The 13,281-nt window shown below is 41.8% G+C and overlaps 1 protein-coding gene across 1 annotated transcript; it reads left to right on the top strand.

The window, feature by feature from the left end:
* Positions 1-1,627: 1,627 nt before the first annotated feature.
* Positions 1,628-10,556, top strand: LOC146513603 (uncharacterized). The gene has a single exon (XM_085169182.1). The coding sequence runs from the start codon at positions 2,817-2,819 to the stop codon at positions 3,582-3,584; it is 768 nt and encodes a 255-aa protein (XP_085025308.1). The 5' UTR covers positions 1,628-2,816; the 3' UTR covers positions 3,585-10,556.
* The last annotated feature ends 2,725 nt before the right edge of the window (positions 10,557-13,281 follow it).

The raw sequence follows: 13,281 nt of genomic DNA on the forward strand, positions 1-13,281 counted from the left end.
AATAGTGGGTATTATACAGAAATGGGAATTTGTTCAATTCAAGATCAAAGAAGTTACTATAACAATCTGCAAATAACTGAATATGGAAAAATGAGAATATGAAAGTAATTTACTTCGAGAAATAACTCCATGCTGTAGTAAATAGTGATGGGTCGTTCGCGAACGAAATGGCTCTTAGAGCCGGCTCTTTGAAGTGAACGACGCGAGCCGGCTCCTTATTGGGAGCCGTGAGCGTGAGTTTGTTTTTTTTGGGTTTTTTTTTCTTTCTCTCACCCTCTCTCTCGCCCTTTTTTCCGCTAAACTCCGCATGCGCGGCCTGTACTTTGCGCTGGGCAGAGGGAGGGAGGGGCGTTAGTTACACTCGCAGTAGCACAGGAGCAGAGCCAGAGAGAAAGAGAGTGAGGGACAACAACGTCACATTAGAAAGGTATAGTAATCATCCGCTATTTTCAGTTGCAGATGATAAAGGATTCAGAAATCATGCAGGCCCATATGACAGAGAATGTGCATCTTCTTTTTGTTTTAATATTTGAATTTATATTTAATTGTGTTGTGGTTTGCAGTGTTTTGTGTTGTTTCACGTTAAATTTGTTTAAAAGGAAAAAGCTGAAAATTTAAATAGTTAAAAGTTTAAAATGTAAATAGTTGTTTTTTGTATTATATGATTTATTTATTACATTTTATGTGGAGTGAATAAATAAAGTATATTTATGGTGGACCTTAGAGACAAAGCACGTACAAACTCCAAAACACGTACAAACTCCTAAGCATGTACAAACTCCAAAATGTGTAAAAACTCCAAAACACGTAAAAACTCAGAAGCGCGTACAAACTCCAAAACACGTAAAAACTCAGAAGCGCGTACAAACTTCAAAACACGTAAAAACTCAGAAGCACGTACAAACTCCAAAACACGTAAAAACTCAGAAGCACGTACAAACTCCAAAACACGTAAAAACTCAGAAGCACGTACAAACTCCAAAACACGTACAAATGACAACAGAAGTGCTCCAGGTTTCTAGGGCGCAGTGTTGAGCTTTTGTTACCTAGTGGCTACACAAGCCAGGAAGTATCAATAACCGGATCTGGTGTGTGGTAGTAACAGGTAAATGAACTTTTTTTTTTTAAAATTATTATAATAAATATGAGTGCTTGTCTATAAATACACAAACAATACACACGTTTTCAATTGTGTAATTTAAGTGATCTGGGTAGCTCTGTTTTGGAAGTTCAGTAAACGCTAGAAATGTGTTTTGGAGTTTGTACGTGCTTTGTCTCTAGGGGCCATATATAAACATATAAATAAAACCACTTTTTTTACATTAGTAATTCCTTTTCTGCATAATTTTATATTATTGTTAATGATTAAATAATTAAAGCAACAAAACAACCTGAAGAGCCGGTTCGGAGCCGAAAGAGCCGGCTCTTTTTAGTGAGCCGAGCCGAAAGAGCCGGATCTCTAAAAAGAGCCGGAAATCCCATCACTAGTAGTAAAGAAAAACCAAACAGAAAAACAGAAAAATAAATTGATGGAGTACCAGACTAAATTAGATGATCTTTACCTTGAGAAAGCCCAGGTTGCTTTCATAAGATGAAGAGCCAAATGAATTCACTAAAAATTCATCGTATTTTAGTAAGCTGGAGAAATGTAGACAGCAGAGAAATTTAATTACAGGCCTGCTGATAAATGGGACTGGATGCAAATGTGATAGCAGAACTGAATTGGGCATGTACAGGATGAGTCACATCATTTGAAACTTAGCCCTGATTGGAGAAATTGGAAGTGTTACAACTGACCCCGGTCTCCCCTAATAACTAATAATGATTAATATAATAACTATAATATTGGCCATATTATATTTACATTACCAAAGTGAGATGACTTTAGTCTCATGAACAACATTAGCTAATTGTTATTTACTAGCTAATCTTAAATGACTGTTCAGTACAGAAATGAAGCCCAACAATCATGTTTTACTGTCCTGTGGTCTCAGCCTCAGATACTCAACTAATCACACAAAGCTCGAGAGAAACAAACAACCAAATGAACAAAAGATGTTCTCCTTCATTTCTGTCAAACAAAGCTGTACGACACGTTCTTTTTCTAACTTCGCTCGGTGTTTCACTATGGGAATCGCCTCGGCGTGACCAACTACGGAAGCTCCAATGACACCACGTCTGTCTATGACAGACCTGTCGAGCCGTGCTCAGGGCTCCGCCCCCTCATACTAACACGGCCGACCAGCTCCTCCTAACTCATTCTCGCTTTCTTCCCGTGAGAAACTACTTTGAGCTCCCTCAGCGCATCCAGGCTAACTTGATTAGCTGCTTAACAGTTCTCAGGCGTCCCGTGTAGGAGTACGGCGCCGAACGCAGTTTTTCCGGTTCCAGTTTGGATCGTGCTGAGTAAGTCCTTCGAAAGAAGTGTACTTAGAGTTGCACTGTGGAACGGCAACCGCGTCAGGCGAGCTGTCCCAGCGGTTCCTGGTTTTAGTTAGCGAGGTAGCCGACGTTGTGTGACTCGGGCTAACGCGTTACGGTGAGCTGTTCGTTCAGTGTCCGGCTAGCATTAACTTGTTAGCAGGCCACGAACCACATTAGCGTCTCACTAGCATTAGCTTGTTGGTCGACCTAGGGTTCGGTTAGCATTAAGTTGCTAACGATATTGGCTAGCGGAGTGCAGCTAACGTGTCACGACGAGCTGACTCCCGCCGCGACTAGATCGGATTTAACACCCGCTGCTAGTCCTAGCTACTTGTGGGCTAACGTGTCGAGACGAGCCTGGTGTAGCTTAGTCTCACCCCTTTCCGCTAACCATGTCTACGGCTCCTACTCCCGCCAAAAGGTCGGAGCCGAAGGCTAAAGAGGCTGTATCCCGCCCGTGCCCCGCATCATGCGGTGCCACCATCTCGGGCAGGGACCCTCATCCAATGTGCATCGTCTGTATGGGTGCCAAGCATGCTCAGGCTTCACTGGCGGACCCTCAGGGATGCCCACACTGTGCTTTGATGCCAGAGAAAGTCCTGGAAAGGAGGCTGAGAGTAGCAGTAACAAACAGTCAGGACCCCTGCCTGTCGGCGGCTACTGCTACGAGCGATATCCGTCATCCGCGAGCCTCCACAAGCTGGGCGGACATGATGGAAGAAGAGTCCCCGCTCATGCCCCCATCGTTCGAGGACCTCCTCGATCAAAACGTGGGCGAGCCGGGTGGCGAGGACGCGGAGGGCGATGCCGACTCCGACCTCCTCGACCTGGAGGACATGGATGAGGAACAGGAGGATGACTCTACCTTTCCTCCCCAACAGTCCAGGCCACCGAGTGGGGCTGAAGTTGCACCCCTGGTGGACAGCAATTTGTACGAGGTCTGCAAACGGGCTGCTGCCAAACAAAGCTGTATGACACGTTTCCAGCGGTTGGTATCATGGTTGCTAGGCAACCTGGGCAGCGCGACGGAGGCTAGACCGCCCATTTCACAAGCCTCGCACTTCCTCACTTCTCGTACTTATAGTACGCACGTACGTAGTACTCGTAGTGTGCGTACTTCAAGCGTGCAGACCCTGAATTGGGATACAGACCATATGTGATAGACAAGAAATTCGCATGATCTGAGCATGCGCAGAATGATCCACAGCGATCCTTTGATCTTCTCAAACGATCGCTGTGACGTCATATTCTTTGCCACTAGTCCTTAAATAAAAGAGCTCGTTTAACACAGTTTACTTTGGGGCATTTTCAAAAAGCTAATACACTGTGCTTTTAATTTAATTTTTAATTTAAAAAAATGGCACAGGAAATGTTAAATGATTTACTCCCTGTACCAAACCTTGATGAGAGATTTGGCAGACTGAGTGGTACAGTGGATCGAGTAATGCAGAATTTGATTACAATGGCTCAGACAGAGGACGATGGTCACCTTAATGAGAAAAGGAGAATTTGTGCTGAGCTGTGCGAGGCTAAAAGTAAGGTAGATAAACTCACGCAGGAGAACGCACAGCTTAGAAAAGACATTGCAGAACTCAAGGAAACTGTGGAGACCTATTCTTGGTGGTGTCTTGGCCTACTTAAAGTAGCTTTGGGTCTTGCCACAGTGGCCATTGTTATTCCTGCAGCTTGCTGGGCCATCTCAAAGCTTTTTGGCTGAGTGGGGTCTCGCTCTGTGGGGTCATGATTATTATCAGGGGTGCACACAAGTGGTCCGCAGGTGCGCATGCGCTGTCAAAATAAAAGACGCACACCAGATAAGAATTTGCAACGCGTGTTTGCTTACATAAAATTTTCTGGAGGAGGACAGAGTTTGTTTAGATCTCCTCAAGATGTGGAAGATTCTCGGATAAGTGGATGCAGGAGGTGAGCTGGTTTCAAACAACTGATGAACGCACAGAGATGTGCTGTAGGGTCTGCCGTGAAAATCATTTGTTTGAAGCCAGCTCACCTCCTGCACCCACTTTTCCGAGAATCTTCCACATCTTGAGGAGATCTCACCTTATCTTCCTTATCTTGCGTGTTGCAAATTCTTATCTGGTGTGCGTCTTTTATTTTGACAGCGCATGTGCACCTGCGGACCTCTTATGTGCACCCCTAATAATAATCTTATTTTATAATTTTTTTATAAAACTTAATCTTATAAATACGCTGTGCTCTCCTTTATGTTTGATTTAATTTTGCCCCTCAACCCCCAACCAGTCATGGCAGAAGACCGCCCCTCCCTGAGCCTGGTTCTGCCAGAGGTTTCTTCCTGTTAAAAGGGAGTTTTTCCTCTCCACCGTTGCCAGAGTGCTTGCTCTTAGGGGGTCATTTGATTGTTGGGGTTGAATTTTTGGATTTCATTTAATTGGCTTGAACTGAAAAACCTAAAAATTCAGCTGAGGGGTTCACATACTGGAGAGCACTGCATTTGTTAACTGCCCCTTTTTTTATTTGTAGATTTTGTAGTTAGCAGCAAATGAAAATAAATAAAACACATTTTAAAAAAATCTGCTACTGTTCTGTGTGTTTACTTCAGTGAACACTTGTATGTTTTTGTGTTAGAAGATTATAGATTGTCCAAATATGTGAGAGTTTTTAAATCAGCACTGCATGAGATGAACTGTTCGGTGGGGTCTTTGCAGTATTCAGCCCCTTCAGGTGACTGTTGTTGTGACTGCAGGTAACATTTGGACAAAAGTCTTATGACTCCATTTTTAGGGTTTAATTAGGTTAAATATTTAACGAGTCAATTCGAGAATTCAAGACATATTTATCACTAAAATGACAGGTGAGAACAGACGGAGGGGGAGTACATGTTTGTTTCTTCTTTTTACGTTTCAGAGAAAACTAATCGGTGTAAGATATAACAATAGACGTCACTCACACATCAGAGTCCTTTTACATATTTTAATAATGAAAAATCTCTATTTTCATTGTTTGTTAAGTGCACACACTGCATCACATGTTTATAAGCATTTTTGGTTTGTTCCACAGTTTTCAGGAACTTGTTCAGTGCATCCCAGATCCTGTTCTGTTGCTCTCGAGTGTTCACACATACAGTACATTCACATGCTTAAGTTTGACCTTAACAATTAACAGCCTTGTCCCTGATGCTCAAATTTAAAAAAAAAAAAGGAAGTTTCATCAATGATATGGTGAAAAAATCTGAACTTTATCACCTTTTGATCTGAAAAGTTACTGGTAATATATAACCTAACTTCCCCAGAAGCTGGTAAAGAAGTTGGACTCACTAGGAATAAACACAGCCCACTGCTGTTCACCCTGCTAACGCATGACTGCACAGTACAGCTCAAATCACATCATCGAGCTTGCAGATGACACAACAGTCGGGGTCTCATCGCCAACAACGATGAGTCTGAGTACAGAGAGGAGGTCCAACACCTGGTGGACTGGAGTGAGAACAACAACCTGTCTCTAAATGTTCAGAAGACTAAAGAGATTCAATTCAATTTTATTTATATAGCGCCAAATCACAACAAAAGTCGCCTCAAGGCGCTTCATAGATACAGAGAAAAACCCAACAATCATATGACCCCCTATGAGCAGCACTTTGGCGACAGTGGGAAGGAAAAACTCCCTTTTAACAGGAAGAAACCTCCGGCAGAACCAGGCTCAGGGAGGGGCGGGGCCATCTGCTGTGATTGGTTGGGGTGAGAGAAGGAAGACAGGATAAAGACATGCTGTGGAAGAGAGACAGGTTAATAACAGATATGATTCAATGCAGAGAGGTCTGTTAATACATAGTGAGTGAGAAAGGTGACTGGAAAGGAAAAACTCAATGCATCATGGGAATCCCCCGGCAGCCTACGTCTATTGCAGCATAACTAAGGGAGGATTCAGGGTCACCTGGTCCAGCCCTAACTATATGCTTTAGCAAAAAGGAAAGTTTGAAGCCTAATCTTAAAAGTAGAGATAGTGTCTGTCTCCTGAATCCAAACTGGAAGCTGGTTCCACAGAAGAGGGGCCTGAAAACTGAAGGCTCTGCCTCCCATTCTACTTTTAAATACTCTAGGAATAAAATAAATAAAATAAGGCAGTAATGTCAGATTTTTAAGATAAGACTTTATTGATCCGACGACGGGGAAATTTTTGCGTTACCTCAGCTCAGGTACAGATATCAGAAGGAAAAATACAAAAAAAGTACAAACAAATTAAAAATAAGATAATACACTATATGCAACGGTAGCATACACAGTATGTGATTATGGATATGGTTGTGGAAATATGCAAGACATGAACTTAAAGCTTAACATAACTATTCTACCACTGCTACAGAAGACAAATGAATAAGTTAAGCACTGCAGGTGCTTCAGTTACTAATTTCTTGGTAATTTAGTGGAAAAACAAACTATTTCTTTCTATCCGTACTGTTCAGGGAGCAGCCTTATTATAGAGCGGCTTAGCCTTTGCCAACTTCTTGGTATTGTGCAGGAAAGGAGACAAATATTGTGCTATAAAAATGTAAATTATGATCTGAAACCCGTCACCTCTCAAAGTAAAATAAACGTTTTCAATGATTTACTGTTAAAGTGGAACTGCATTAGAATATAATCTGACAGCAGACACGTTCAGAGTTAAATGAAGTGTCATTTCTTTTAACATTATTGCTTTTTCGGGTCAACGAATATCAGTCATGTTTCTGTCAGTACTCGGTTTCTTCATACGTACTGACTCCTGTCCAGAGTGAGTCTAAACCACTGAATAAAGCCTGAACTTCCTCTTACTGAAAAGGCTTAGACCGCAGTACTTCCTCGTGCTGCGACACAATCATTTTACTGCAATAAGCTTTGAAATATTTGCATCTCTCTGTAAAGGAGGGAGTTTCCGGGCTCAGCTGTGTCCTGCTGACTTAAAGTCGAGTGATTTCATTAATCATGGCTGCACTGATAGCCTATCGTGACGCATACGAGTTGCTGTTGACATCTATCAGCCGTGTTGGCAGGATGTGCTGACCCACTTCCTTTAAAAAGTTTTCTTTAAGTCTTAAAACTCTGGAAGCTGTTAAAGAAAGGAGCGCTCCCCGAAGGCTTCGTTTGAAGGGTTTGCTGCTGGTCGTGCTTACACTCTTATTGAGACTGGAGATCACGCGGTCATCATCAGCCATGCTGCCCTCGGCCCACTTCCCTCTTGCTGACCTATGACCTCTAGTGATGGGATTTCCGGCTCTTTTTAGAGATCCGGCTCTTTCGGCTCGGCTCACTAAAAAGAGCCGGCTCTTTCGGCTCCGAACCGGATCTTCAGGTTGTTTTGTTGCTTTAATTATTTAATCATTAACAATAATATAAAATTATGCAGAAAAGGAATTATTAATGTAAAAAAAAGTGGTTATATTTATATATGTTTATATATGGCCCCTAGAGACAAAGCACGTACAAACTCTAAAGCATATACAAACTCCAAAAAGCACGTACAAACTCCAAAACACATTTCTGGCGTTAACTGAACTTCCAAAACAGAGCTACCCAGATCACTTAAATTACACAATTGAAAGCATGTGCGTATTGTTTGTGTATTTATAGACAAGCGCTCATATTTATTCAAATAATTAAAAAAAAAAAATTCATTTACCTGTTACTACCACACACTAAATCCGGTTGTTGATACTTGCTGGCTTGTGTAGCCACTAGGTAACAAAAGCTCAACACTGCACCCTAGCATCCTGGAGTACTTCTGTTGTCTTTTTTGTACGTGATTCTGAGTTTTTACGTGTTTTGGAGTTTGTACGTGCTTCTTAGTTTTTACGTGTTTTGGAGCTTGTACGTGCTTCTTAGTTTTTACGTGTTTTGGAGCTTGTACGTGCTTCTGAGTTTTTACGTGTTTTGGAGTTTGTACGTGCTTCTTAGTTTTTACGTGTTTTGGAGTTTGTACGTGCTTCTGAGTTTTTACGTGTTTTGGAGTTTGTACGTGCTTCTTAGTTTTTACGTGTTTTGGAGCTTGTACGTGCTTCTGAGTTTTTACGTGTTTTGGAGTTTGTACGTGCTTCTTAGTTTTTACGTGTTTTGGAGCTTGTACGTGCTTCTGAGTTTTTACGTGTTTTGGAGTTTGTACGTGCTTCTGAGTTTTTACGTGTTTTGGAGTTTGTACGTGCTTCTGAGTTTTTACGTGTTTTGGAGTTTGTACATGCTTCTGAGTTTTTACGTGTTTTGGAGTTTGTACGTGCTTCTGAGTTTTTACGTGTTTTGGAGTTTGTACATGCTTCGGGGTTTGTAAGTGCGTCTGAGTTTTTACGCGTTTTGGAGTTTTTACGTGTTTTGGAGTTTGTACGTGCTTTGTCTCTAAGGGCCACCATAAATATACTTTATTTATTCACTCCACATAAAATGTAATAAATAAATCATATAATACAAAGAACAACTATTTACATTTTAAACTTTTAACTATTTAAATTTTCAGCTTTTACCTTTTAACCAAATTTAACGTGAAACAACACAAAACACTGCAAACCACAACACAATTAAATATAAATTAAAATATTAAAACAAAAAGAAGATGCACATTCTCTGTCATATGGGCCTGCATGATTTCTGAATCCTTTATCATCTGCAACTGAAAATAGTGGATGATTACTATCCCTTTCTAATGTGACTTTGTTGTCCCTTGCTCTCTTTCTCTCTGGCTCTGTTACTGTGCTGCTGCAAGTGTAACTAACGCCCCTCCCCCCTCTGCCCAGCGCAAAGTACAGGCCGCGCATGCGGAGTTTAGCGGAAAAAAGGGCGAGAGAGAGGGTGAGAGAAAGAAAAAAAAAAACCTCACGGCTCCCACAGAGCGAGGGTGTTCGCTCGCTCTGTGGTATAGTATCGCTTCCTGTTCCTGCTCAAACACAGTGGTGTTTCTGAGTAGCTTATTTGCTTAGCAGTTTAATTAACAACTTTTAAATACATTCTTTTTTCACAGTATAATCTTCACGTGCTTCATCCGAAGCACACTTTCTGTGTACTCACTACCTAATTTATAGTATTCACTCACTGTCTCTGTACTGTTTCGCTAGCTTAGCTCGTAGCCGACCCGTTAGCACCATGGCTACTTCACCTGTCCCTTCTGCACTTTCTTGCTCATTGTGTCAGATGTTTAGTTACTCCTCGGCCTCCTTTAGCAGTAATGATATCTGTAACAAATGTAGCATATTTGCAGCTCTGGAGGCCAGGATTACTGAACTGGAGACTCGGCTTTGCACCCTTCTCTCACCCTTAGCTAGCCAGGCCCCTGTAGCTGGTGCAGCCGAAGATAGCGTAGGCCCCGCTAGCTGTTCCCCAGCAGATCCCCAGCAGCTGGGGAAAGACGGCTGGGTAACGGTGAGGAGGAAGCGTAGTCCTAAACAGAAGCCCCAGGTACACCACCAACCCGTTCATTTGTCTAACCGTTTTTCTCCACTCGGTGACACACCCGCTGGGGGTCAAACTCTGGTAATTGGTGATTCTGTTGTTAGACATGTGAAGCTAGAGACACCGGCAACCATAGTCAATTGTCTTCCAGGGGCCAGAGCAGGCGACATTGAAGGAAATTTAAAACTGCTGGCTAAGGGTAAACGTAAATTCAGTAAAATCATAATTCACGTCGGCAGTAATGACACCCGGTTACGCCAATCGGAGGTCACTAAAATCAATATTGAATCGGTGAGCAACTTTGCCAAAACAATGTCGGACTCTGTAGTTTTCTCTGGTCCCCTCCCCAATCAGACCAGGAGTGACATGTTTAGCCGCATGTTCTTCTTAAATTGCTGGCTGTCTGAGTGGTGTCCCAGAAACGATGTGGGCTTCATAGATAATTGGCAAACCTTCTGGAGGAAACCTGGTCTTGTTAGGAGAGATGGCATCCATCCCACTTTGGATGGAGCAGCTCTCATTTCTAGAAATATCGACAAATTTATTAAACCCCTCAAAATATGACTATCCAGAGTTGGGACCAGGAAGCAGAGTTGCAGTCTTACACGCCTCTCTGCAGCTTCTCTCCTCCTGCTACCCCCCCAAAAACCCATCTCCATAGAGACTGTGTCTGCTTCCAAAAAGACAAAAAACAAACTAAAAACCAGCAACAAACAACTTAAACATTTACAAAGAAAGAATAATACAGTATCCACATCTGAACCAAAGAGTAAAACAGTGAAATGTGGATTATTAAATATTAGGTCTCTCTCCTCCAAGTCTCTGTTAGTACATGACTTAATAATTGATCAACAAATTGATTTACTCTGCCTTACAGAAACCTGGTTGCAGCAGGATGATTATGTTAGTTTAAATGAATCAACACCCCCGAGTCATTCTAACTACCAGAAATCTCGAAGCACAGGTCGAGGGGGCGGTGTGGCAGCAATTTTTCACACCAGTCTATTAATTAATGAAAGACCAAGACAGACTTTTAATTCATTTGAAAGCCTGACACTTAACATTGTCCACCCCAGCTGTGAAACTCAGAAACCAGTCTTGTTATCATCTATCGTCCACCTGGGCCTTACACAGAGTTTCTGTCTGATTTCTCAGACTTTTTATCTGATTTAGTTCTGAGCTCAGATAAAATAATTATTGTGGGTGATTTTAACATCCATGTAGATGCTAAAAATGACAGCCTCAACATGGCATTTAATCTGTTGTTAGACTCAATTGGTTTCTCTCAAAATGTAAAAGAACCCACCCTTACCACTTTAATCACACTCTAGATCTTGTTTTAACATATGGCATAGAAACTGAACATTTAACAGTGTTTCCTGAAAACCCTCTCCTGTCTGATCATTTCCTGATAACATTTACATTTACAATAATTGATTACGCAGCAGTGGAGAGTGGACTTTATCAAAGTAGATGTCTTTCTGAAAGCGCTGTAACTAAGTTTAAGAATATAATCCAGCCACTGTTATCATCGTCAATGCCCTGTACCAACACAGAGCAGAGCAGCTATCTGAACGCTACCCCAACAGAGGTCGATTATCTTGTTAATAATTTCACCTCCTCACTACGTACAACTCTGGATACTGTAGCTCCAGTGAAAACTAAGGTCTCTAATCAGAAGTACCTGACCCCGTGGTATAATTCTCAAACACGTACCCTAAAGCAGATGACTCGTAATCTGGAGAGGAAATGGCGTGTCACAAATTTAGAGGATCATCATTTAGCCTGGAGAAATAGTTTGTTGCTTTATAAGAAAGCCCTCCGCAAAGCCAGAACAGCTTACTACTCATCACTGATTGAAGAAAATAAGAACAACCCCAGGTTTCTCTTCAGCACTGTAGCCAGGCTGACAATAATAATAATTACTTCCTCCAAAACATCAACGTGTCTTTTAGACCCCATTCCTACAAAACTGCTCAAAGAAGTCCTGCCATTGATTAATTCTTCGATCTTAAATATGATCAACCTATCTCTAATAATCGGCTATGTACCACAGGCCTTCAAGGTGGCTGCAGTTAAACCTTTACTCAAAAAGCCATCTCTAGACCCAGCAGTCTTAGCTAATTATAGGCCAATCTCCAACCTTCCTTTCATACCAAAAATCCTTGAAAGAGTAGTTGTCAAACAGCTAACAGATCATCTGCAGAGGAATGGTTTATTTGAAGAGTTTCAGTCAGGTTTCAGAGTTCATCACAGCACAGAAACAGCTTTAGTGAAGGTTACAAATGATCTTCTTATGGCCTCTGACAGTGGACTCATCTCTGTGCTTGTCCTTCTTGACCTTAGTGCAGCATTCGATACTGTTGACCATAATATCCTATTAGAGCGATTAGAACATGCTGTAGGTATTACAGGTACCGCACTGCAGTGGTTTGTATCATATCTATCTAATAGACTCCAATTTGTGCATGTAAATGGAGAGTCCTCTTCACACACTGAGGTTAATTATGGAGTTCCACAGGGTTCAGTGCTAGGACCAATTCTGTTTACATTATACATGCTTCCCCTAGGCAGCATCATTAGAAGACATAGCATACATTTTCACTGCTATGCAGATGACACCCAGCTCTATCTGTCCATGAAGCCAGATAACACACACCAATTAGTTAAACTGCAGGAATGTCTTAAAGACATAAAGACTTGGATGGCCACTAACTTTCTGCTTCTTAATTCAGATAAAACTGAGGTCATTGTACTCGGCGCTGAAAAGCTTAGAAATATGGTATCTAACCAGATTCTTACTCTGGATGGCATTACCTTGGCCTCCAGTAACACTGTGAGGAACCTTGGAGTCATTTTTGACCAGGATATGTCCTTCAACGCACATATTAAACAAATATGTAAGACTGCGTTCTTCCATTTGCGCAACATCTCTAAAATTAGAAATATCCTGTCTCAGAGTGACGCTGAAAAACTAGTTCATGCATTTATTACCTCCAGGCTGGACTACTGCAATTCATTATTATCAGGATGTCCAAAAAACTCACTGAAAAGCCTTCAGCTAATCCAAAATGCTGCAGCAAGAGTACTGACAGGGACTAGAAAGAGAGAGCATATTTCTCCTGTTTTGGCTTCCCTTCACTGGCTTCCTGTTAAATCCAGAATTGAATTCAAAATCCTGCTCCTCACATACAAGGTCTTAAATAATCAGGCCCCATCTTATCTTAATGACCTTGTAGTACCATATCACCCTATTAGAGCACTTTGCTCCCGCTCTGCAGGCCTACTTGTTGTTCCTAGAGTATTTAAAAGTAGAATGGGAGGGAGAGCCTTCAGTTTTCAGGCCCCTCTTCTGTGGAACCAGCTTCCAGTTTGGATTCGGGAGACAGACACTATCTCTACTTTTAAGATTAGGCTTAAAACTTTCCTTTTTGCTAAAGCATATAGTTAGGGCTGGACCAGGTGACCCTGA

Source organism: Neolamprologus multifasciatus, chromosome 7 (genome assembly GCF_963576455.1).
Source record: "Neolamprologus multifasciatus chromosome 7, fNeoMul1.2, whole genome shotgun sequence".
In the NCBI taxonomy this organism is placed as follows: domain Eukaryota; kingdom Metazoa; phylum Chordata; class Actinopteri; order Cichliformes; family Cichlidae; genus Neolamprologus; species Neolamprologus multifasciatus.

Excerpts from the sequence above, each read along its gene's own strand:
- LOC146513603 (XM_085169182.1), top strand. The coding sequence starts at position 2,817 with ATGTCTACGGCTCCTACTCCCGCCAAAAGGTCGGAGCCGAAGGCTAAA.